This window comes from Neopsephotus bourkii, unplaced genomic scaffold (genome assembly GCF_033783945.1).
Source record: "Neopsephotus bourkii isolate Nb327-2 ecotype Australia unplaced genomic scaffold, CSIRO-AGI_Nbou_v1 NB_1053, whole genome shotgun sequence".
In the NCBI taxonomy this organism is placed as follows: Eukaryota; Metazoa; Chordata; class Aves; order Psittaciformes; family Psittacidae; genus Neopsephotus; species Neopsephotus bourkii.
In genome coordinates this window covers 2443080-2467313 of record NW_026901542.1, presented here as the reverse complement: position 1 = coordinate 2467313, position 24234 = coordinate 2443080, and the positions used below count along the sequence as shown (strand labels likewise).

The 24234-nt window shown below is 41.4% G+C and overlaps 1 protein-coding gene across 3 annotated transcripts in view; it reads left to right on the top strand.

Moving 5' to 3' along the window:
- The first annotated feature begins 10772 nt into the window (after positions 1-10772).
- Positions 10773-24234, top strand: part of ADAMTS20 (ADAM metallopeptidase with thrombospondin type 1 motif 20) — an 88372-nt gene continuing 74910 nt past the window's right edge. For all 3 annotated transcript variants that reach the window (XR_009726639.1, XM_061361186.1, XM_061361185.1), the window contains exons 1-3: positions 10773-10984; positions 11290-11636; positions 23821-23977. Coding sequence is in view for 2 of the 3 variants with exons in the window: in XM_061361186.1 (XP_061217170.1) it covers positions 10894-10984; positions 11290-11636; positions 23821-23977 (595 nt within the window). In the remaining variant the exon portion in view is untranslated. The remainder of the gene's footprint in view (positions 10985-11289; positions 11637-23820; positions 23978-24234) is intronic.

Genomic DNA, 24234 nt, shown 5'->3' with positions numbered 1-24234 from the left:
GAATATGTACTGAATATATCTCAGCAAATGAACTGCTAGAAAGGAGAAAAAGTCATAAACTCTATAAATGAAAATGTTGTTCAGAAATGGAGAAGAACTGAGCACATGGCATTACTTCATCAAAGAAATATGATTGCATACTTTAAAGTAACATTTTCTCATTGCAATGCATGGAGAGCAACACATGTAGGGAGAGTGTAACCAACATGGTCATTCATGACAATCTGAGAGCAGAGAAATCTGCAGGCACAGATCCACCAAGTCTGATGAAGGAAGGATCACAGGGTGATGGATGTTCGACAGTATCTTTACACTAATTTTAGAGAGCAAATTATAGAGTGAGTGTTAAAAAACAATCCTGAGGAAAATAAGCAAGCAGCACTGATGTGTATAGTGACATAGAGTTCTGAATTAAGATGGGGCCCTCACTTATTTTTGCGCCACCATAACTAGTTATATTATTTGTGAAATGACTCACTAAAATGCATGCTGAGGAATTGTGTTTTTCTGTATTTAGTGTTAATCTTTCTGATGAGGCTGATTATTTTTTTATGAAAAGCCTGACTGATGCCATCACCTGCTAACTTGGGATCATTGTATCGGATTATTTCCTACTACCACCTGCTCTAGGGAATAGAGCTGGAATTCAGATGATGTTTTCACATACTAGGGACAAGATTGTAACCATTTCTGTAAACTGTATTTTAATCTAGGGGTTTCCCTGGGAATATTCTGCTAATTTTAGCTAGCTCAAAGTGCTGCAATTACGAATTAAAGAATTCAGAAACTGATGACTCAGGATTTAAGAATGATGCTTTTCTTACTCATAATTTAGTTGGGTTCCCTACCAAATCCAAATCCTAAATTTACTTTAGATTTCTATTTTTTTTTACTCAATTTGTACTTGTTTTATATAGGGTTAACTGGCAAGAAGATGCCGCGCCATGAAGGATGGCATAATATCGTAATAATAAAATCTCATTATGTATAAATTAGGATGTAGACTGTTTCTTCTGGAAACATAAACAGGCAGGCATTCAGAAATCACTGTAACTACTATTTCTGCCTGAACAGTTTTACAGAAAGGCAAATATCACAGAGCCACGTGTAATTTGTCCCTGTGAGCACTGATTTAATGTGAACTGTCTTAAAGAGTGGCTAGTTTCCAGGTAACTCACTAAATACAGTTCTCTGTAGTTCCATGCTTTGTAGCAGCAGCTTTCAGGAGGAAATGTACATTTCCCCATAAGAAGACCGCATGCTATAGAAGTCCCTCTCAGGCCTCTAGGTGATTAAGGAGCAGCCTTATAATTTTAGTAAGTATTGAATAAAAGTGTTCATTGTTGTCTTGAAATGTAATGAAAAAGGCTTATCATTATGCATGTGTGGGAGACTAATGTTAAAATTACAGTGGGACTAGGGGTTTCTCATTCTCTGGTAAGAAATGCATTGAGTACAGAAGCTTTATATTTATCTGGTTTTAGAAATGAAAATGTTTAGAAGAAGAAGGGGAATGGAAACATTTATAAGAAGAGGGAATGAAAGCACACATATCCTCTAAATACTGGTTTTAGCCAAATGTCTCCCTTGTTGGAAGTGGCTTTATAAGCCTTACATGAAGTGTAATAGCGGCATCTCAGGAAAATAATGTAAGCTCTTATCAAATCTGTTTTTGAAGTGTTGATGGAAGTATCCTTGTACTTCTATATCAAACTCCCATAACTTACATATCTAGTACACTTGGTTACCTGTCCATTCAGCAGTCTTCTCTTCAAATCTGTTCAGGATCATAAATATTCAAGGCACATATTTTGGGACCTGCATGGTGCTATATAAAGTTGTTACCTTTTTGTTCAGTGCCTGAACCAATTTCTTATCTTAGTTCCTGTGTTCAGACTGAATCTAATTCCCCCCCCCAAAGTTCTTGGCCATTGAATATAAAAGATGGAACTGGGAGAGCTTCCACCTTCAAGCTATGTCTTTCAAACTGCCAAACCCAAAGTGTATGAAATTACTCCAGTGGTAAGGAAAGAAATTCCGACCAGTAAACCCAATTCAGAGACCTCAACAAGAACAATGTAGGATCTTGTAGCTTATTTTCCGCTGCTGCCTTACTGAGATGAAACCATGCAACAGAAAGCTCATCTATCTGCTATACTGTAACAGATTTTCCACCAGAGATATGGAAAGTATGTAATATACAACGGAACACCATTAAGAAAGGATGCCCAGCTTACTCTACTGAACAGTTCATGGAAATACAAGATTAAATCTGCTTTGGAAGAAATAGGATTAAACAAGGGTTTTTCCCCCAGGTAACTGCTGGCTGGGATAAAACAACTCCCCTCCTTCACTAGTTTTGCAAATCTAAAACTAAATTCAGCCCAAATCAACAATTAAATTTGGATTTATTTATAAAAATAACAATTTATTTGTATTCCCTGAAGATGTAATCAATTAGTCCAGTTAGGGCATCACTTCTTTCTGCAAGGTCAGCATTTACAATCTGGCTGTCAGGAGATAATCTTTCAGATTTAGTAAAGATGGACATATAACATCTCAAGGCCTTACAGAATAATGGATTCCAAAACAGATTGAAAATATAACTGAAATGGTTTTTCCACCCATAACTTTGAATGTTGGTCTTATTTGTGCCTGGTGCAATAAACACAGTCCCTTACATACATCTTTTGCTTTGCCATGAAAGCCCTCATCCATCCTTTGTCTTGGTGGTCAGTTTGGTATTTTTCTGATGAACCTCCCAGCTGGGAAAAGCAGTGTATGAAGGAAGATTAAAAAGATTGTGCATTTGAAAAAAAAACAACCCAGAATTAATGTGGTAGCTTCTGCCATGTGAATTCAGTCATTATCAGATGGCAGAGAGGCAGCAACTCTTTCCCTAGAAGCTTTCTTGCAACACCTGAAACATACACTCTCTCCAGAATTGGCTGTTAATGCTATACACAATGTCACTCTCCTTTTGCCTTCAGCAATTGCATAGTCAGAGTTAGGAATTCTAATATATGAATGGTGTTCTAATAAGGAATATCTTGTGCAGTGAGATACTACAAAGATCCATGAATGTGTGATGTTCCAACATTTGCGTAATATGACTATAATGTGAGAACAGTGAAAATAGTGCAAAACCAGCTCACATTTCCCCTGAAACACTACACTGTGATATGAGGATGCCTTGTGATGCTCTGAGTTGTGCTCTAAGTCATCATTTTTATCATGCTATAGAGCCACACTTAGCGCACTGAATGAAGTTGAGATGCCTCTGTATCCTTGCAGTCTTTGTGCCACACTTAGCACAGTGAATGAAGTTGAGATGCCTCTGTATCCTTGCAGTCTTTGTGCCACACTTAGCACAGTGAATGAAGTTGAGATGCCTCTGTATCCTTGCAGTCTTTGTGCAGCTCATGCGTATGAACATAAATTTTAATACAAATTTATGGTTTTGAGGAGTTTAGTTCCTGCTAGAGCATGCATTCCTAAATGGCACAGGGTACCACTGGGTAAGCAACAGATTTGACTTATCCCAATTAGGAACAATTCACTTGCTGTTAACAATTTGATGCTCACATTTTATGACTTCGGTTTTTGTCTTGGAATGCTAAATTTGTGTTCTCTTGTGGGCTAATTTTAGGGGACTACCCAGAGTGGGACTCTGGAAAAGGCTGGTAGCTAGGAGAGGGCTATGTGAGCCAAATTATCCCGGCATAACTGACAGGGTTGATATGAGAGATGAATTGGGCCCTATGTCTCTTACTGTAGGGAATACTTTCTCTTGAGCCAAAGTAACAGCTGCAGTGTGCTTGTGACTTAAAAAAAAAAAGCAAGCTTGCTTTTTTGGCAGAGTGCACATGCCTTTGTCTACACAGTACAGTAATTCTTATTTTTCTGAATGATTCGTATGGGTTCACTTGTACATCTCAAGTCAGAGGGTTTTTTCCTTATGTACTCTTCTCTACGTGTATGTGGTGGCCTACGCTTGCCTCCCCTTGAAGGCTGAAATTCGCCTGGCTGATACAACAGGTGCACTGTGCTGATGGAGCCCAAAGACAGGGTGAAGTTCAGAGCAGGATTCCTGTCCCAGGGTTAGTAGAAAGCACAGAGCACTCTGCCAGCTTCTGTTCTAGGACACTGAGCCCTGATATGCATGTCCATGGTGCTTGCACAATGCTGGGTGTAATACCTTGTAGCTGGCACATGCCCCCTCACTTTTCTTCCCAGGGGATTTGTAATGATATTAAAGTGCCTGTCTTCTCTTATAACACATAGAAATCATTATAATCAACCATAAGCTTATTAAATTAGTAGCTGGCATATTTACTTGTTTGCAAGTAATACTTTTTGCCAGTAAGTTAGTTTTTATAGACGATACTGCAAAATTATTCATATCTAAGATAATGCACGATCTCAATCAGAACTAAAGGAAGCAAGTTCCAATTACATAGCATGGTATGCAGTGCCTTCCAGCCTCTATGTAAGCCTGTATTTCATCAGATAAAACTTGGCAAAGACTTCATGCTAAATAATATAAAAGTAATGAACTTTCAGTTACCTTTGATTAATGAAGAGTAAATGCACAGACATTAAGCCTAGAATAAAACAGCATTGTCCAAAAACTGTTACAGTGTGAATACAAGCAGTAGCATAAATGTATGCATACTGTAGGAAAAAACCCCAGACAGCACTTGTCTTTTCAGAATAGCTTTAGAATCAGCCTAAGAATTAAAAAGCTCATTACATCAAACTATTGAATCAGTTTATAATACGATTCAAAACACCTACAGATTTTTACTGTTTTCTATACAATTTCATTGATTTCACTCCCTTTAATTTTTGTGGGTGTGTGGGTTGACCTACAGGATCACCTTGAATTGCTCCCAGTGCCCTGGTCCCCTCAGTATCCACAGTGCACCCACTGATGAGCTCCTGGGCTCCCCTTGGACTGACCAGACTGGTTGAAGGGACAGTCCACTCCAGCTCCACCCAGCGGGGCTGGATGGGGCCATGCCAGGTTTAACTTCCTGGCTCACCTGCGAGTATCTCCCGCAGCATCCATACTGTCCTCACACCTTCACCTTTATACACTACTCCAATGCTTATAGACCTTCCCATCCCACTCTCAACACTAGAGAAGACCTTAGAACTGCTCTATCTGTGTGCATTGTTTCTTTTTACTTCGTACTTGACCAATGATAATTTTATTTTAAATGCCTTTTATTTGGACCCTATGATCATTTAGCTTCTATTTTACTCATGTCAGTGACAATACACTTATAATTCAGTGTAATATACATGTTGTCCTTGTGTATCGTGGGGGTTTCATGGGTAGATCTTCTCCTCCCCAGTAGCTCCTGGAGCTGCAGCTGGGCTGCTGGGTGCACAGGCATCTGGGAGGGGAGCAGAGGAACAGGCAGGATGGTGCTGGGTAAGATGAAGGAGGAGAGAGCTAGGTGGGAGGATGGGGCAAACAGCATTGATCCTGTGTCAGCTTTAACTTATTTGGACTATGCCCGGAGTCCTTGCTGAAAGGCAGTCTCTGTGATAGTGTTTTGATGGATGATGCTGCTGACCCCAAGTTTCATGAGAAAAGCAAAGCTGCCTGCAGTAGCAGTGGCTGGGCAGGCAGGGACAGCCCAGCTGCCACTGTACAAGGAGTACTGATTCACCCACATGAAGCGGTCCAGCCAGCCATCTCTCCAACAGCCCAGCTTTAGCAGCTGACTACAGCTGGAGTTGTGCAGGAGGCATGGCAGGGCACAGATGGGAAGGACCACGGGATAAGCTTTGAGCCAGGCCCATTGCAAGGCTCAGAGTCTGGGCATGGCCAGCCTGCTTCACACAACAGTAGAACTGATCAGTGCTGCTCTTGATCTAATGCCAGGGATCAGGTGGCTCCATGGTGTGTGTATATACAGTATAAATATAACCTCTGGGACTTCTCAGGATAAGCATCAGGCAAAGTGATGAATAAGTGGCTACGAACCAGGCAGATTTGTGAGGTGGGTTGTGTCCTGACAAGAACAGTAAATAAAGAGCCTGAAGGATTGATTTAAACTGTATTCCACAAGACAGTAAAATGCCAAGATAAAATAAAAGGCAGTAAAATATATACTTCCTATAGTCCTCTTTTCCAAATAAATTTGTTAATATCCTAGTTTTTATGGCAATTTCACTTAATTAAATGTTGCCTTTGCCTTTTCTGAGCAACTGACTCTTATGGTGTTATTGCTTCCAACTTTGTGATTTTCAGTCAAAACCACTTTATAAAAGACCACTTAAAAAAAATGGAGACAAAACCAAGTTAAAGGATTTAATAGCTAATCTGTGGTAGGTCATACTGAACCTAAGGAAGAAATTCATTAACTACTCAATGTGCATTTTTACACACCCTACTCTTTTATCTGGTAAGCCTTATCTACTGCAGCATGTTAAGTGTACAATGCAAATATTTGAATTGCAATTCCATTTGTCCATGCAATCCTAGTGAAACCTCGAGGAAGGCTTCAGTGAGCAGTGGTTTCAGGGAGCACAGAATACCCTTGTATTTCATTCACTTGCAAAGTAACTGGCACAACATTCTTCATTCCAAACATATCCGCTGAAAGAGATAAGTGAAAAGAATAAACAGTGTAAATAGATGGATTTACTTCACTAATGTGGGAGGCATTTTGAAGGCAAACAGTTCAATAGCAAGCTTTAATGTCAATGCAGATTTAATGAAGTCAGAATGCATTACATCACTGAGGACTGCATTTGCAGATGTAAACCAGCGCAGTTCCGCTGCCTTAGCTGGAGCTGTACCACTCTATAACCTCTAGCCTTGAAAAATCTTATCAAATATTCCCAGTTGGCTTTCCTTTCTTCCTCTTCTGTTTCTTCTGATTTTGCCCACTCTGTTCTTTCAGTAGGTCTAATTATTTTCTTCTTCTTCATCACCTCAATCTCTTTAACTTTCTCCAGAACCCTTTTTTCTTTGCTTCATAGAATCATAGAATAATCTGCGCTGGAAGAAACCTCTGGAGGTCATCTAGGCCAACCTCCTGCTAATTTCAAAGGCAGTTCGGGTTGCTCAGGGTTTTCTTGTCCAGTTGGGTTTTGAGTATCTACAACGATGGAGACTGCACAGTCTCTCTGTGTCCCTGTTCCAGTCCTCAGCCCCTCATTAGAAATTTTATTTTTTAGCATTTCCTTATGTATTTTTGCAGTTCTTCTCCTTTAAACAGCTTCCATAACTCTCCAGCTTAGTTTCAACCTTGTGCCCAACTCCGCACTCCTACCTCCTAAAGCTGTAGCAAACGTACTATTTCCACCTTTTCTGAATTTTCTGGTGTACTTACATTTCTTCATAAGAGAAATACACCCCTCCCTTTGATATACAGGATTATATTTACTCCTCACAAGATTCAAACTGATGCCATATGGGTAGAGGTCAGGTTGAATGACCGTAGGTTATTGCCCAAAGCCATTCAGGTAATGTGAATACTACTAGAACTGCCTAAACCCCCTTGTTATTCTCCTTTACTCTTGCACAGCTAACCCATCTTGCATTTGAAAATCAGACTTGTCCCTAATACCTGTAGAGCTTCAGTGGTTTCTGAAAGCATAGCGGCTGCTAAGTATGAAAAAGTGTTTGCTTTGAATGCCTGACATTGCTTGAATCATGAGCTTCACGTTTGTAGGTTTACTTTTTGTTTAGGATGAAGCTTTGAAAAAACAATTGAAGATATTGTCTCAGTTGGCACTGGATTTTGAGCAGCAGCCCCATGACACTGCCAGGAGCTACTGGAGCAACACTGGCAATCTACATAAATGTTGTCAATTTTAAATTGCTCTAAACAGTTAATCTTTAGACCGTCAGTGTTTACTACGGAAGAGCTGGTGCTCCATTCCAATGGAGAATACAGGGAAAGTTAAGCCCATTAAAATCAGATTTAAGAAAGGCAATCTTGCTGTTTTGAAAATATTCAAATTTCAGACTAAATGATGCCTTTTCTAAAATATTGGAAATGCATACATAAATGCATATACAAACTGTTGAAAAATTGAGTCATCTGCTGACAGTTGCTTTGAAGTGGGCTACCATGAAGTTTGTGCTTGAAGTGAGAACACTGAACTCTGACTTTCCTGATGCTTAATGCTTCTGCAAACTTATTTGAAAAATAGTTTTGTAAATCATAAGTGAAACATCAAATCTTAATCAGTTGGTATTTGCTTATGCTTAATGAACTAGTGCCCATTTACATAATCACTGACAAGCCGTTTCAGTTGACTAAGGAAGGAGGTAACTTGCTGCACTCTACTGTTTCAACAAGTGAGATTCAAAAAGGGGCTAATTCTCATTTGCTGGAGAAATCTCAGGCATGTGCAACAATTGCTCCTTTAATTTCTTCCCATTATTCACGCATTTTACTACAGTCAGTAAAATAAAAGCATTCATCATTAAACTTTGCTCTACCACTATGTGAGTACCCCATGGGTTAGTTTTCTGCAACTGGGATACTGACATCTTGGAATACTGTATCTTCATGCTTCTGTGATGGTGAGGATAAAGCTCTCTCCACCCACCTCCTGTCTTTCTCACCACCCAGTGCTGAGAACTGGAGTTTTGTTTACATGTCATGGTCGGTATTCTCCAGTGTAGGCAGTTTAAAAGAAATAGTTTGGAATTCCTGCTTCTTGTTGGATTACTTTGATATTCATGGTATTTGGAAACATAGGCTTTTCGTTTGTTCTCACTTTGTAGAAGCCTTCAGATCTCAAATATTTGTTCCATGTCATGTAACAGTTCTTATCTGTGACCCACATAGAGAAAACAGTTTAATATGCATCTGAGAGCTGCCATCCTCAGAGTATTCAAGAAGACAACTCAGTATTCCCTAGAAGACTTAATATTCTCAAGATTATCATAGAATCATAGAGTAGTTAGGTTTGGAAAGGACCTTAAGATCGTCAAGTTCCAACCCCCCTGCCATGAGCAGGGACACCTCACACTAAACCATATCACCCAAGGCCTCGTCCAACCTGGCCTTGAACACAGCCAGTGATGGAGCATTCACAACCTCCCTGGACAACCTATTCCAGTGCCTCACCACCCTAACAGGAAAGAATTTCCTCCTTATATCCAATCTAAACTTCCCCTGTTTAAGCTTTAACCCATTACCCCTTGTCCTATCACTACAGTCCCTAATGAAGAGTTCCTCCCCAGCATCCCTATAGGCCCCCTAATGATGCATACCCCTAGACTTTGAAACAATCCAGACATCTCTTCTACAATCCTGAACACTGACAGGGAATATTGGACTTTGCTCTGGCAGTGAAGGTTCTTTCAGAACTAGTCACCTTCATCCAAAGCCTGATCAGCTCATTCCCTCATTTCAGGAGAAGAAAACATGTTTTCTCCCACTCGTTTCTATCTCATGAGATTCTTAAAATAACAGGTAAGTCAGATGATGAAACAGCCTTAAGACAAAGGCACTTCAAGCTCAAAGGCCATCCTTGAGGTCATTCTGCTTTTGAATGAGTGTCCACTAGCTCCTCTAGTACCATAATAAGATCAGAGGAAGAGGAGGGATGAGCTCCACTTGTCCACTCTGTTCCCGCTAGCCATACAGTAAAGAGGTTATCATTTCTGAAGTTCATAGAATCATAAAATCAAAGAACGGTTTGGGTTGGAAGGGACCTTAAAGCTCATTCGGGTCCAAGCCCCTTGTCACGGTCAGGAGCACCTTCTACTAGACAGGGGTGCTCAAAGCCCTGTCCAACCTGGCCTTTAACACTTAAAACATCTTAAGGTCCCTTCCAACCCAAACCATTCTAATTCTATGGTGATTCAAGGTAGGTTTATTTAAACTATAAGAACTAGATTTGAGGACCAAACAACTGAAAATTACATTTCATTAAAACAAGTTCCAGGACTCCTTACTTTCCCTAAAAAGCAGTCACTGTACTTGTTCAGCACCTGTCACAGCACGACATCCTAACAGCCTGTGTTAGGTAAGGCTGATAATCCACAGGCTTTATGTAAGGGATGCAGGGCTCCCCAAGTGCTGGTACAAGCAGTTCTATGGAGACTTTGCCCGGACAGAATAACCTAGCAGGGGACCCCGTGTTCAAACAAAACAAGCCCAGTCTGTCGACACCATGGTGTCAGACCCGGCCTTGAGATCTCCTTCCTGCGAAGCTGTGTGTGGAAGCGCCGTCACCCTGGAGCCGCCTTGCAGGGGACAGTGACCGGCGGGTGCCTGTGGGCGAGGGGACGCCCCCGGACCTCGCAGCTCTGCCTTTGCGCTCCTCAGGGCGAATTGGGCATTGCCAGGCTTTTCGAAAGTCCATTTTTTCTCTTCAATGACACCTCCCTCGAGCTCTACACCAGACAAGGGGTGACAGCCGGCGCGATGAGGCGCTGGATACCCCCCCCAGCCTCCTCCTGACGGCTCCGCCGCTGCTGTGGGCCCGGCCCGGGCGGGCGGGCGGTGAGCGGGGGAGAGGCGGTGCACCGGGGCTGCCCTCCGCCATTGGCCAGGTCCTGCCCCGGGGCGGGCCGGGCGCCTCGGCCCGCTCCGTGAAGCGCTGCTGCGGGAATGGTCTCCTCCCGAGGGTAGCTGGGCACCTTCTCCCCTCCCGCCCGCGGCGGGGCAGGGGCAAGGGAGGCGGAGGGAGGGGCGGGAAGGGCCGCCCACCTCGGCGGCGGAGAGCGAGTTGGGGGCGCGGGGCTGGGAGCAGGGGGAGCGAAGGGCGGCTTCCCGTGTGAGGGGAGCGCGGAGGCAGCGGGACAGTGAGGTGGGGAGCATGGAGGAGCCGCGCGATGCGGAGTCTGCCGACGGCTGCTGAGGCAGCGACCCCGGGGGCGCTGCGGGCTCGCCCGCCGCGGAGCGAGCCATGCGTGTGGCGAGGTGGCTGGCGGGTCTGGTGTGCCTCCTCTCCCCGCTCGTCGCTGAGGCGCGGGGAGTCCGCTTCCACCCGGGACAAGGTAAACAAGCGGCAACAAAGGCGGCGACTGCCCCGGGGGTCTTGGCCCTGCGGCAGGCGCTGTGCCCTGCGGGGCAGCCGCCGCGGGCGGGCAGGAGGGAGCGTTTCCTCGCGGGGCGGGAAGCGGGGCGGCCGATGGGGGTGGCAGGGCCGGGGCGGCTGAAGCGGGCTGTCGCTGGGTGTGCTGGAGGCAGCCCTCAGTGCCCCCTCCTGTCACTGCACCCCTGGCTAGTGCAGCGCCGGGAGCCGTGCGGAGGTTCCTGGTGTGCTGATGCACAAGGCTGAGTCTCTTGCTCTCTGTTGCAGAGACCTTAGTGAAGCAGCTCTCCTCCTATGAAATCATCACACCTGTCCGAGTGAATGAGTTTGGAGAAGTCTTCCCTCACACGCATCACTTCAGCAGGAGAAAAAGGAGCTTGGAGGCACCACTGGAGCCCGTTGCTTTCAGAACTCATTACCAGCTCAGTGCATACGGGCAGGTCTTCCAGCTCAACCTGAGTGCTGATGCAGGCTTTGTTGCTGCTCAGTACACTGTGGTCCACGTAGGGGCCCCGCAGAAGCAGTCCTCCCCTGATTTGCGCCACTGTTTCTACCGTGGGCATGTCAATGCACAGGAGACGCACATGGCTGTCTTCAGCATCTGCGGTGGCTTGGTAAGCATGTTGGTTACTGCCTCGTGTCTCCATTCATATTCTCTTCCCTGAAGGAAATGTAGTGGGATGCCTTTGCCACAGAGCTGAGCTGGAAATTCTAGGGCATTACTCCAAGTAGTTGGTCATAAAATATCTTGGCATCAGCAGCTTGCTGTCGTGATGATACTTTTTGGTGGGATATACAAATGCTGCTTTCAAAGGATCTGTTGCTGGCCTGTAATAGGATTGGTTGATGTAACTCCTGACACCAAGAGCATTATAGCAGAGGAAAAAAACATGCTTCAGAAAAACAGTAAGCTATTGTTTAGATAAAATGATGCCGTTAGTCAGCATCAGTTATGTGTTTGTGGCTTTTATAGATACTGTGTGGTTATGAGGGATGAATAATGGGGCTTGAGATGGCGAGAGAAGAACTGGTGTTGATATTTTTTCTTCCTCTGCTTTCAGCAGTGCTGTAGAGGTGTGTTATGTAGTATTGTGTATTAGTGTGTAGTGTTGCTCTCTAATCACGTTTCTGTTCAAAGTGAATGGGAAGCTTCCAGCCAACTTAAGTGGGAGTGTATCTATAAAATGCTTCTCAAGAACTGAATTTATCAAACAAATCAAAACTGCATCAATATACATTCTTTACTTAGCCCTTGATAGCATTCTTATGTAGCATTCTTCTGAAGCTAGAATGGAGAAATAGTAGCACACAACTGTTAGTAGCACAGAACAGTTGTACTGTGTTGCTAAATCTTACGGTTTTGTGTGTAGGACCAACAAGACTAATACCTACTGCTTTATCACATCATTGTTGACATGCTGAGAGTGAGCATGTGTGACATGCATACTGTAAAAATATGGTGTTGCAAATATTACTGTGAATTAACATTGAGGTTGTCCAAGTTCCTTGCAGTTACACAGAAAAGTAAAGGTGTAAGACTTTATTTTTGGGTAGTGGAAAGAATGCAACTTTGCATTCTAGTCTCTTTCTAATGGCATATAGAAAATAGAATGGAGTTGGCTGGATATGTGCAGGAGGATGTAATGTGTATTAAAAGAAAGTGATGCACATGGTGGAAAAGAGGATCAGAAATAATTGGTACTTGTGAGAGACACCACTGTTGTCTCGTGCTTATTCTTGGGTATTTGGATATATGCCACCTTGTATTTGGGTTGAGGTCTATAGGCTTGGGTTATTGTAAATTACTGGAGGAGCAAGCATTGGAAAACGGTAGCTCTGTGTTCATCACAGTTTTGTGTAGGCACCTTGCTGTACAAACAGAGCTGTCATTTGGCTCTTGTCTGCATTATCCAAAACCTAATTCAAACCTATACCTAACACCCCAATATGTTGCACTCACAGAGGGAGTAGGAAAGGGGGGGGGTCACAAATATGGGGTGGTTACTTTGGTTTTTTTTCCTAGTAGAAGCTCATATACCATGGCATACTTTCAGTGTCTCGTGCTGAAGAGTCTGAGAACTGCTAAATAACAGGTAGTTGAAACAACTTTCAAGTGCAATAGGTACACATTTTTCAGAGAAATTATTTTCAGCACATATGCAGAGACAGAATTAAAACAGGCAAAAAAAGTTACGAAAGAGAAGATTTGAAAACTTCTCACATTTATTCTGTAAAGAGCATTGGTCTCTGCAAGCAATCACTTTTCATTACTTGAACCATATACGCTCAAACTCTTCAGCCCAAGACCCCCTTCTTCTTTATAACAGTTGGAATATCTCACTTCTCTTGTGTCTATCTCTCCTTTGCCCGTACATTGCAGTCCGCATCATGCATGTGTCCATTCAGAAATCCCTGAGTGCCTTTAAATTGACCTTTTGCCTCCTCTAGATGAGCCCTGTGGACTTTCACTGCCACTTCCAGCTGGACTTGATGTCCTTAGTCATTGTGTGGCTGACAGAGAGCTGAGTCTGAGTCACCAGGCAAGACCTTGCTGTCCCAGTGCACTCGGGACCTTCACTGCTCATTTGACTTTCTGCCCAGGCAGACGCAACCTTATGGAGGGCATGTAGCATACCCAGTGTTGTGGCTGCTTACCCCTCATTAATGAGGCTGATGAGGTTTTTGGAAGAGGAAGCAGAGCCCTGCATGGGTACTGGTGCATTTTGTTTTTTGTGGGACATGCTTATGGTTCCCCAGGGAGGGACTGGGGAGGGGGATGATGTGTCAGTCATAGCCAGCTGGTTTCCTGTATCTGCACAGTGCATCCTCCAGCCTGGCTCAGAGCCTTCAGCATAATGTTCTTTGTCATCCTATGGATTCAAAGTAAATGTTATGCTCCTCATGTGACTGCCAAGGAGACAGTGTTTTTTTGAGTTGAGGGAAGAATGGATGTGAAAGGAAGGAGATGGAGGACTAGTTGGATTTTCCTGAGAGATCTTGTCCTCCCTGAATGCATTCCCCTCTTCAGGCGGGACTACCCACAAAACTTAGGAAAAGATACTTTTTCTCAAGGTTTTAAGGATTCTGTAGTTTTGTGCATACAACAAATGTACCTGCAAAAATAAGCTATTGAGTTATTGCTCTTTTATTGAACAGCACCATGCCCTATGAATACATACGAAGAATTAAGTGTGACTGTTGCTGAGGTAGGATACTATTTACTGTGAGTGAGACAGCAGAAACCATACTAGTGACTTGGTAGCCCTGTATTTATTTTTTTTTTAAAGTAAAATCCCTTCTCTTTGTAAGATCCATTTTCCTCAGTGCTGAACTTGAGCTTGACATACAGAAATTAAAATACAAGAGATTGCTTTCAACTCTTAGGTATAATTTTTACCTTCCAGCTTTGCATCTACAGAGCAGTTGCAGTAGGCCGATGCTGTAAAAGCTAGGGAGGAAAAAAAAAAGGACTTGGACTTAGATACAAAGGTACAGGGAACTTGACAGGGGAATTTAAAAAGTTACTTCAAAGATGTACCTGGGTGATCTGAAGTGAAGCCAGGTACTTGCCTTCATTTTATCCTGTAGGCATCTATCCCCAAGCTCTGCACTGCCTTCCTTTAAAGCCTGCTTCCCAAGTTCCTTCCTTTTTTTTGCATTCTCAAGTTGAGTGTGTTCTCCCCCCAAGCTCTGCTTTCCCTTTTCGCCCTCAGTTAAGCCTTTCTCTGAGTGTGCCAAGAGCATGTATAACCCCGAGTACCCACAGAGCAGTGCTTAATGGCTCCTGACACCCTGTATGCAGTTTTGTTGTGTTACATTTCAGAGCATGCCCTAGGTTCAGGGGTGCAAATGGCAAAGGGAGGTTAGAAGGTCAGCAGGGAGTCTGTAGTAATTGCGAGGAGGGAGTGTGTAATTAGAGAAGTTTGGGGTGCTGTCAAAGACAGAAGGTCATTTGGTGTGACGGCCTGAGTGCCTAGTTGAGCATCTGATCACATAGAAGCATCTTTAACTTTTGAAAATTCATACTTTTATTTCAGATTTTATTTTACTAAGTTCTGTATCTTTTTTTTTTTGCTTTTACTGAATTAGTCAATTATAGCTTCTTACAAACATAGGAAACGAAATCTGCTGAGGATGTCCTTGGGCGCATGTAGACTAAAGAGACCTCTCAAATGTTATCCAGTCAGCAAAATTAAAGAGGTAAAAACTAAATTAAAAATCATTTAACTTTTGAGAACATATGGCGTACAAGTTCATTGGCAAATGCAAGGAAATACCAGTGAATAAGGTATCTTAAAGTGAGGGAGCTATCACCGTTTATAACTAGAATGAGCCTTCAGTTCTTACCAGGCCCCTGCCTGAAGAAAGAACCTTTATTTAAATTAATTTATGTTTCTTTAGTCCTGAGTGAATGCTATAAAAACAGTTTATTTAGTCCTTTGAGAAGCCTGATATTCTTTCTTGGAGGTCAGGAATGTGACTGATGCTGAGGATAGTTAAAGTCAGTTTTTGCGAGCTAGGAGACAGCCTAATGCCAAAGGTGTTTTATGTGGCGCTACTGTGAGAGAGGGGAAGCTAAGAAAGGAGGAAGTGCACATCTTCTGTGTGTACAGTCTTTGGTGTATAGAGCAATTTCACATGTTCACTAACTGGCAAAAGTTAGGAGCGGGAAGATACACAAATCTCTTCTTGCATGGTTTTGATAGCTATCTGCAGTCCAGGAGAGCAAGACTGCTTTGTTCTCAGGTAGCTTCTGGAGCGTAACAAGGTCTGCATGACAAATTCCTTCCTTGGGAGCTCAAGAAAACTCATTGGTAACGCTCCTTTACTGCACTTCAAGCTTACTTTTGTCAGGAGAATGGCAGAAATATGAACCTGGCTGTGGATCTTCAGAATTTCCTCAGTACAAGAGGTTGTGTTTATTTGCTTACTAATATGGGTCAGTGGATCACCTTTGTGAGAGATTTTAAAAACAATTCTGCCTGCTACTATGTGTGAGTGCAGTGGTTCCTTTTAAGGAAAAGTAGGTAGTCCTAGCATTTATTTTAATGAAATGGAGCTTTTAATTGTTTGGTTAAAAAAGCCCCAAACAACTTGCTAGAAGCTGGTGCTAGCATAGCGAGCGTCTGGTTTCTTGTGGAGATCTAGTACAGCTAAAAGACTCCAGATATTTACTGCTCAGTTCTGTGCTGCTTGGCACTAGTAACTTCAATGAATTCTTTGGAAAACCCCTCTAGTTTAAAGCTTTAACACTTGTAACTGGAAGGTATACTTACTTTGGCATAATGCTTTAACTCATGGGCTGTCATTTCAAATAAGTTACCTTCTAAATCTGAAAGGCTAATTACTTTTCATTGTTTGGGTTACATTTGTAAACTTATGAATAGCCATAAGACACACATGTTTTTATACATTTTAATCTTAATCCAGAGTCTATCATAAGATAGGAAAAGATAATTTTGAAATGTCAACTAAAGACAATCAATTCTTTTTTGGGCAAAATAAGGCCTACTGCTGCTGGCTGGCTGATGTGTTGAATTCCACTTAATAGTTCTTGTTTCATTTGTCATATAGGTGAGACTCCAGCCCTGAATCTCTGCAATAGAACAGTCAAAAAATTCAGTGCTGTGTTTTTTGTTTGCTTTTACTTTGCAAAGAAAAGATAAAATGTTCTTTCTTTTTTGCTGTTGTTTTTGTAGCTTAACAGAACAAAAAAGGATCAGGAAGTAGGCTGAACTCTACCTTCTCTGCATGGAAAAGGTCTAGATAAAGATACTTGTGCTTGATTGCTTCATTTGATTCTTTTTCCTTTATTTTTTTTTTTCTGCTTTCTTTCCTGGTTATTTTCTTTTTTGCTCTTGATTTAACTTCATTTACAATTTTTATCCCATTTACTTTGGTTTGTTTTGCTGTTGGCTTTTTCTTAATATGTATTCTCACAAGCAGGACCAATTTTAAATATTTTAACTTCTGTAACACTTGATCTAGCATTTTCTCAGTAAGAGGTGTCTGAAGTCTTCCCAGCCTAGCTCTGCTGGTCACAGACTGAATTTCACATATCTTTAATATTGCTAACTGGCCTCTCTTTCGCTTTGTTTTCTCACATAGAGGCACTAGATGTCTTTTTCATATACATACGAGAGTAGACCATAACACTTGAATTTATTGGAACATGACCCTGTATCCTTGAGTCAGTTTCTGCCTGTATTGGCAAGATCTCTGTTCACCATGCTGTTTGTTATAAAATAGTAAAACAGCTTAGGTCTCCTCTGCAGCTGTTACAAAAACATCCACAGTACATTTTCCCCAAGCTCTTTACACCTCTGTTTTTCCAGAAAGTATTTCCATAGAGACTGTGCTTTTACACATGGACCAGCACAGATTAAGAAATACAGATGGTAATTGCAGATTGATAGAATGCATGGGGTTGTGAATTGTGCAGCTGAATGATCTGTTACCGAAAATGTCTGTGGGAAGCATTAGGATCTGCCTGTGTGTCTGACTTCTGACTGGTAATTCTGCGTGAATTGTTTGTTAGACTAGGACATGCTTATGTCACCTTTTATGTGAAGGGCGCTTAGTTGTCACTGGGCTGCGTTTTGCACACATCCTGTGTCTGGTGGCTGCCTTCCCTGCAGACAATTGAGTACCTTCTGTTTACCACACAAATTTATCTGGTAAAATTTCCATGGCTGCAGCCTGTTTGTAACCGCTGCCTTCATAGAGCCACATTCTTTTTTTGTCATTTTGGCTTTGTGACACAGGTGAATTTCCTGGAAAGCTGTGGACAGCCACCAGAAGTTGGATTTGGATTTACTTTATATATATATATAAGCATTAAACTTACAGAAGGTACGTGAACAAGAGTGATAGGAGCCCTTTGCTGTCACTAGGTGAACTAAATTCCTGAAGTTGTGTGAAAAATGGTGTGTTTATTTTTGGTGGGTTTTGTTTGTTTTTTTTTGGGTCTGAAGTTAATGCTTCCAGCCCCAGGTAGCAGTCAACAGTTAGCCATCATGGATCTTGGGGAAACTTTGTACGCTTGGGGAATAAATAGGCTTCCCACATAAGATAATGTGTCAGCAATAGTTGTCATTCCATTTCAGACATACACTCATGTAGAAAATAGGTTATGGTAGCAAAGTCAGACACTGAGAACAGTTCTTACCGTTTGGGTATACGCGCACTGACAAAAGTGCTCAAGGTACCTTACTGTTGTTGACTAAACCAGGTGAAAATCTCACAGTTTGCATGTACTTAAATGGTAACTGCCTGATGGCACATGTGAGGTTAAAAGGACTTCATGGAGCTATTCGTCTCTCAGTAAAAGAGAAAGGAGGTTCTGCATGTACTTAAAAACATCAAAGCTAGGAAGTTCTCTTCAAAGAGAGATAAGTTGCAAATGTAAATTTGCTTGACATTTACTGAGACAGACAAGATTATATGATGGAGTTTCCTTCAGAATTAAGCATATGGATCCCCTAGGTCTGTATTCTGTGAGAAAAGTTTGCTCGATGATGTTAAAAAATGCCCAAACCTAAAAACCAGAAATCAAAGCCAACAACTCCCTCCCTCCCAGAACCCCCCAACCAAACAAAAAGCTTGTTTATCATAGAATCAGCTTGGTTGGAAAAGACTTTTAAGATCTTCAAGTCCAACCATTACCCTGGGACTGCCAAGACCACCACTAAACCATCTCACTGAGGGCCTCGTCTGCATGGTTTTTGAACATTTCTGCCATTGCCCTGGGCAGCCTGTTCCAATACCTGATAGCCCTGTCTGTGAAGAGGTTTTTCCCATCTAATCTAAACCTCCCCTGGTGCAGCTTGAGGCTGTTACCTCTTGTCCTATCACCTATTATCTGGGGGAAGAGACCAACCCCTACCGCACTACAACCTCCTTTCAGGTAGTTGTAGAGGGCGATAAGGTCCCCCCTGAGCCTTCTCTTCAGGCTAAACAACCCCAGGTCCCTCAGCTGGTCCTCATAAGACTTACTCTCCAGATGCTATACCAGCTTTGTTGCCCTCCTCTGGAGCCTGCTGTAGCACCTCAATGTGTTTCTTGTAGTGAGGGGCCCAGAACGGAACACAGGATTCAAGGTGCAGCCTCACCAGTCCAAGTACAGGGGGATGATCACTGCCCTGGCCCTGCTGGCCACACTGTTTCTAATACAGGCCAGGATGTTGCCAGTCTTCTTGGCTGCCTGGGAACAGGCTGGCTCCTGTTCAGTTGCTGTCAGTCAGCACCCCCAGGTCCATTAGCACCAACCAGCTTTCCAGCTACTCTTCCCCAAGTCTGTAGTGTTGCATGGGATTATGTGGCCCAAATGCAGGACCTGGCACTTTGCCCTCTTGAACCTCATACCATTGGCCACAGCCCATTGATCCAACCTGTCCAGATCCCTCTGCAGAGCCTTCCTGGCCTTCAGCAGATCAACAATCGCAGCCAGTTTGGTGTTGTCTGCAAATTTACTGAGGGTGCAGTCAGTCCCCTCATCCAGATCATCAGTGAGGGTACTAAACAATACTGGCCCTAACACTGAGTCTTGAGAGACACCACTAGTGACTGGTCACTAACTACATGTGGTACCATTTGCCACCACTACGTATACCACCATTTATGTATATATGCATTTTGTTTAACCAGTTTCAACAGGCATTGCAGAATATCTGCCTTTTCCATAATGAAATCTCCATGTATATATCTATGAAAAAAAGCTGTCATGCATAATTTTTAATTGACTTGTCTAGTTCATTCATTGTGAATTGTATATAAAGGTAAAAGTAATTAAATTGCCCCTCTCTCCCTTCCACTCCTGTGACTCTTGGTAATTGCCATGAACTCTTTCCAGCTGTCTTTGAGATTGTTCCTGCAACATTCTCCCAAATACTCTGCTATGTAGCCAGTCTGTTGTTACATCTGTATTTAGAAACTCCAGGAATACCATTTTTACTAGGTTTCAGTCGGACTTTCTTGCATAGAATAGCCTTACAAAGTGATGTTCAGAATACCTAATGCCAGGTTTTACACTTCCGGCAAGAATATTCTTTCCCCTATGCATTATGCAAAAGGAAAATATGGAAATATGTTTGTTTGGGTTTTTGTGTGTGTGTGTGTGTGTTCTTGAATGAATGTAACTTGGCAGTAAGGATGCGGGATCCACTCCTACAGTTATCAGTATGGCTAGATTGGATATCAGCCAAATATACAAATGGGTAAAATTGCTTTAGGAGTTTATGTGGGATTTAGATTCCGGTCTGGAATTCTGTAATTTTACTTAATCAGTGAGTAGATGCTTTTCCGTACTGAGACATTTCTGACCATAAGTGGATTCCTCATCAGTTCTGGTCAAGGTGTGATTAGGTGTGCTAAAGGTGTGATTACAGTCTGCTCATGAAATCTTAACATGACAGACTTTGCAAGGAGAAGTATTTAGATCACAGTTACACTTAAAATGAAATTCCCCTGTAATAGCTGTTTAGCATTTTATTCCATTTCTTGAAGAACTTAAAATACACTGCTTTCAGTCACTTCTGCAGGGGTGTTCCACCAGGAAATACTTATTAATTGCTAGATTTTTCTTCCCTGCTGCTTAGCTAGTATATTTGTTATTTTATTACTATTTTCCTATTTCTATTATATTAGTTCTAGTTTTAATTAATACATTAGCTCACAACCACTGCCTCTTGTTTCTAACTGAATTATCTTCTATCAGAAATATATATTCTGAAATATATATGATATAATATAATGTTTCAGAAATGATATTTCTGAAATATCAGAAATATATATATGGAATATATATTCTAGATGTTGGCAGTGTACCATGATCAGATAACCTTTAGTACCTTTTTCTTCAGTAACTATGCTATGCTTCTTAAGGCTTTCACTAGAAAACATTGCAACAGTGGAGCAGGAAGAAAAAGGTGAAGGCCTCACATGATTCTGAAGAGGTTTGAACTTACACAATGGGGAGGGAGGAGAGGGGAAAAAGAGAATATTATAAAGGAAGGGATTTAGTGATTTACTTTGACCATGAAAGTATTCTTGCTGTAAGCTACTTGCAGGTTTTTGAGTTTGAGTTAAGAAGCCATACCATAAGGGCATGAAAAATACTTGAGCCCAGGAGCAGAGCTTACCTGGGAGGAGTCTGCCAGTTGAGTTGTGTTTTCCAGAACTTTCAGTTGTTCTTTGGCATTTTTCTGAAACCTTTCCAATTTTGCTGTTGGACGTATTAAGATTAATTCCATGCTTCTGAAGCCTGCTATATATCCCTTATGTTTTCCATGTGTCCTATGAAGTTGCCATTATACACAAAGATATAATTTGTATGTGGGTATGGTACATACTTTAACCATAACTTCTGCAATATTTATTTCTACTACTCTTGGAACAGAGCAAATGCATTGATTAAGACTATTCAGTTTTAAGCCACTTTAAAGCACTAAGACATACCATATATAGTGAGTAGCTGTGTTGATCCATTGAACCTTGATTTAATGTAAAGTGTCTAACTTATCCAGAGTATTTTAAATCCAAGAAATAAATAATCTTTCTCATGTGGGTTTTCTCATAAATTTCCTCAAATCTAGGCATATGCAGAGTCCTGGGTAGCACTCCCTCTTTGGACCACTTATTTATGATGTGTAAGAGACTGTTTTCAATTTTGTACTCCACTTCTACTGAAGAGATCTTTTAAATGTACTTTTACCTCTTTATCTGAAAACAGAAATAGAATGCTTCAGGCAGATTTCTTGTTATATGATTTGAGAGGCATCTGTAGATGATAAGTTAATCCAGTTTATTTCTGATTTCATTTCCTGCAAATGCTCGGGCTCCTGTTTCAACAACCTGCCTCTGTACATCTAAGTGACTTTGCTTTATTTGGTTTTACCAAAAGTATTTTTAATTTGGATCTCACAGCCCTTTTCATTGTGCACCTAGCTCACAGTAATAGCTCCATTTGTATTAGCAGAACCTGTGGCCAGATTAAGTATTACTTATTAATGTATGAAGAACTATAAAACAGTATAGCTAGTGACTGAATTTTTGAAGACCTATGTGTTAGGAAAATGAAAAGGTAACCATTTGTAACTGTTCAAAATCCATCTTTAGTCTTCATAGATAACTTAAAGGATTTAAATTGGTGGTTTCAATCTCAGTATCTGCTTGGGTTTGAAATAATAAATATCATATACCTTTTCTAGATAGAACACTTTGCATTGCTTATCCTTTGGTCTTTCTCACATAAAATATAATGAGGAATTCTCAACTTGGATAGGGGATGTGCAAAAAATTTGTTGTAGACAACTGGTGGGAGGTATTCCTAACTAGTTAATAGTAGTAATTACTTGCTTTTCTATGTATACATTGAGGAAATATTGAAAAGTTGTTGTATTACAGATTATTTTATCAGTTATTTCTTTTATATCTAAACAGACAGCTGATAATAATATGGTAAAACAGGTAACAGGATGCAGTGCACCTGCTCACTCTTAAGTGCTTAATTGGTTGAAGTTTGGAAGTTGCCAGAAAGTCTGAAAAATAATTTGATGAAATTCTTACATGTTCTTTTTTCTCCTCCTACTGTCCTGAAATAAGGTTCTTAATCCATAGAAAGCTATGAATTTGGTTAGAAATACAGTAAGAAAAAAGAGATTCAGCTTTATGATTTCATAATTGGAATTATTAATTCAAAATATGAAATTGGATTGCGGGGTAGAGGGGTGGGGGAAAGGAACTTAATTTTTGTTCTTTTTCTTTGTGTATGTGCCAGTGCTCTTGTTAGTAACCACCTTCCTTTGGTTCCCATTACATAGTTACCCATGTATGTCTGCTGTAGAGGTTGGGGGTGAAATCGAGGATAAAAATGCATTAATGAAACCGTCGACTTTGAATTCCTGGAACTTGTTTTGAAGCCTTTAAAAAGGAATATTGGGTTAACACTGTTTCTAATCTATGGTCACAATACAATACTATATACGTTATGTAAAAGGATAGACGGTGACAAACCAGTCTAGAATTTGGACAGCAATCAATTCCTTAATTTCTTGATGGCCTCTGCTTTTCACAGAATCCCAAGGGTTGGAAGGGATCTCAAAAGATCATCTAGTCCAACCCCCCCGCAAGAGCAGGGTAACCTAGAGTACATCACACAGGAACTTGTCCAGGCGGGCCTTGAATATCTCCAACATAGGAGACTCCACAACCCCCCTGGGCAACCTGTTCCAGTGCTCTGTCACTCTCACAGTAAAGAAGTTTTTCCTGATGTTCATATGGAACCTCCTATGCTCCAGTTTACCCCCCTTGCCCCTTGTCCTATCACTGCACATCGCTGAAAAAAACCTAGCTCCATCATCCTGACACTCACCCTTTACATATTGGTAAACATTGATGAGGTCACCCCTCAGTCTCCAAGCTAAAGAGACCCAGCTCCCTCAGCCTCCTCATAAGGGAGATGTGCCACTCCCTTAATCATCTTTGTGGCTTTGCACATTTCCTGGCTGGTCCTGCTTGCTTATACCTAGATTCTCTAAGTTTGTTACCCTTTTGTTTTATTAACTGCATAGTGATTACCTGTGATACATTGTTAATACACAGAGTAGTCTGTTATGAGTTATTTTGGTGAGACAAGTCTCTGAAAGCAAATTTCTCTTTGCCTTACCTTCAGGCTTCCATCTCCCCATTGTACTGAAGCTTCCTGTCTCAAGTGCAAATTTATGTAATTATTTCAATGAAAATGATATTTATATCAATATTTTTAGTGGAAAATAAATCAATTACTTCTCTTACTTTCAGATGGGCACCTTTAAGGCACATGATGGTGAATATTTTTTAGAACCTCTGATGAAAGCGGATGGAGGTGAACATGAAGATGAGCATAACAAACCACATCTTATATACAGGCATGAAGAACTTAAATATCAGAAATCTCATAAACCTTGTGAAGTTTCAGGTATAGTCATACTTTAGATTTTAATGTGACCTTTTTCAACTGTCAGATGTTTAAAAAATTTAAAGAGTTAATTTTTGTCAAAAATATTCATCTCCAGATTGTTCCATTAGAAGCTACATGGAAGCTTGGCAGCCATTTCTTCTTATTTTTTCTGCTTGTGGCTAATTCAAATGTAGGACAAAATGTGCATGTTTAAAAAAAAATTAAGAATGATATTGCAAGAACTTCTCTATGGGTTTACGTTACACCTACATCCC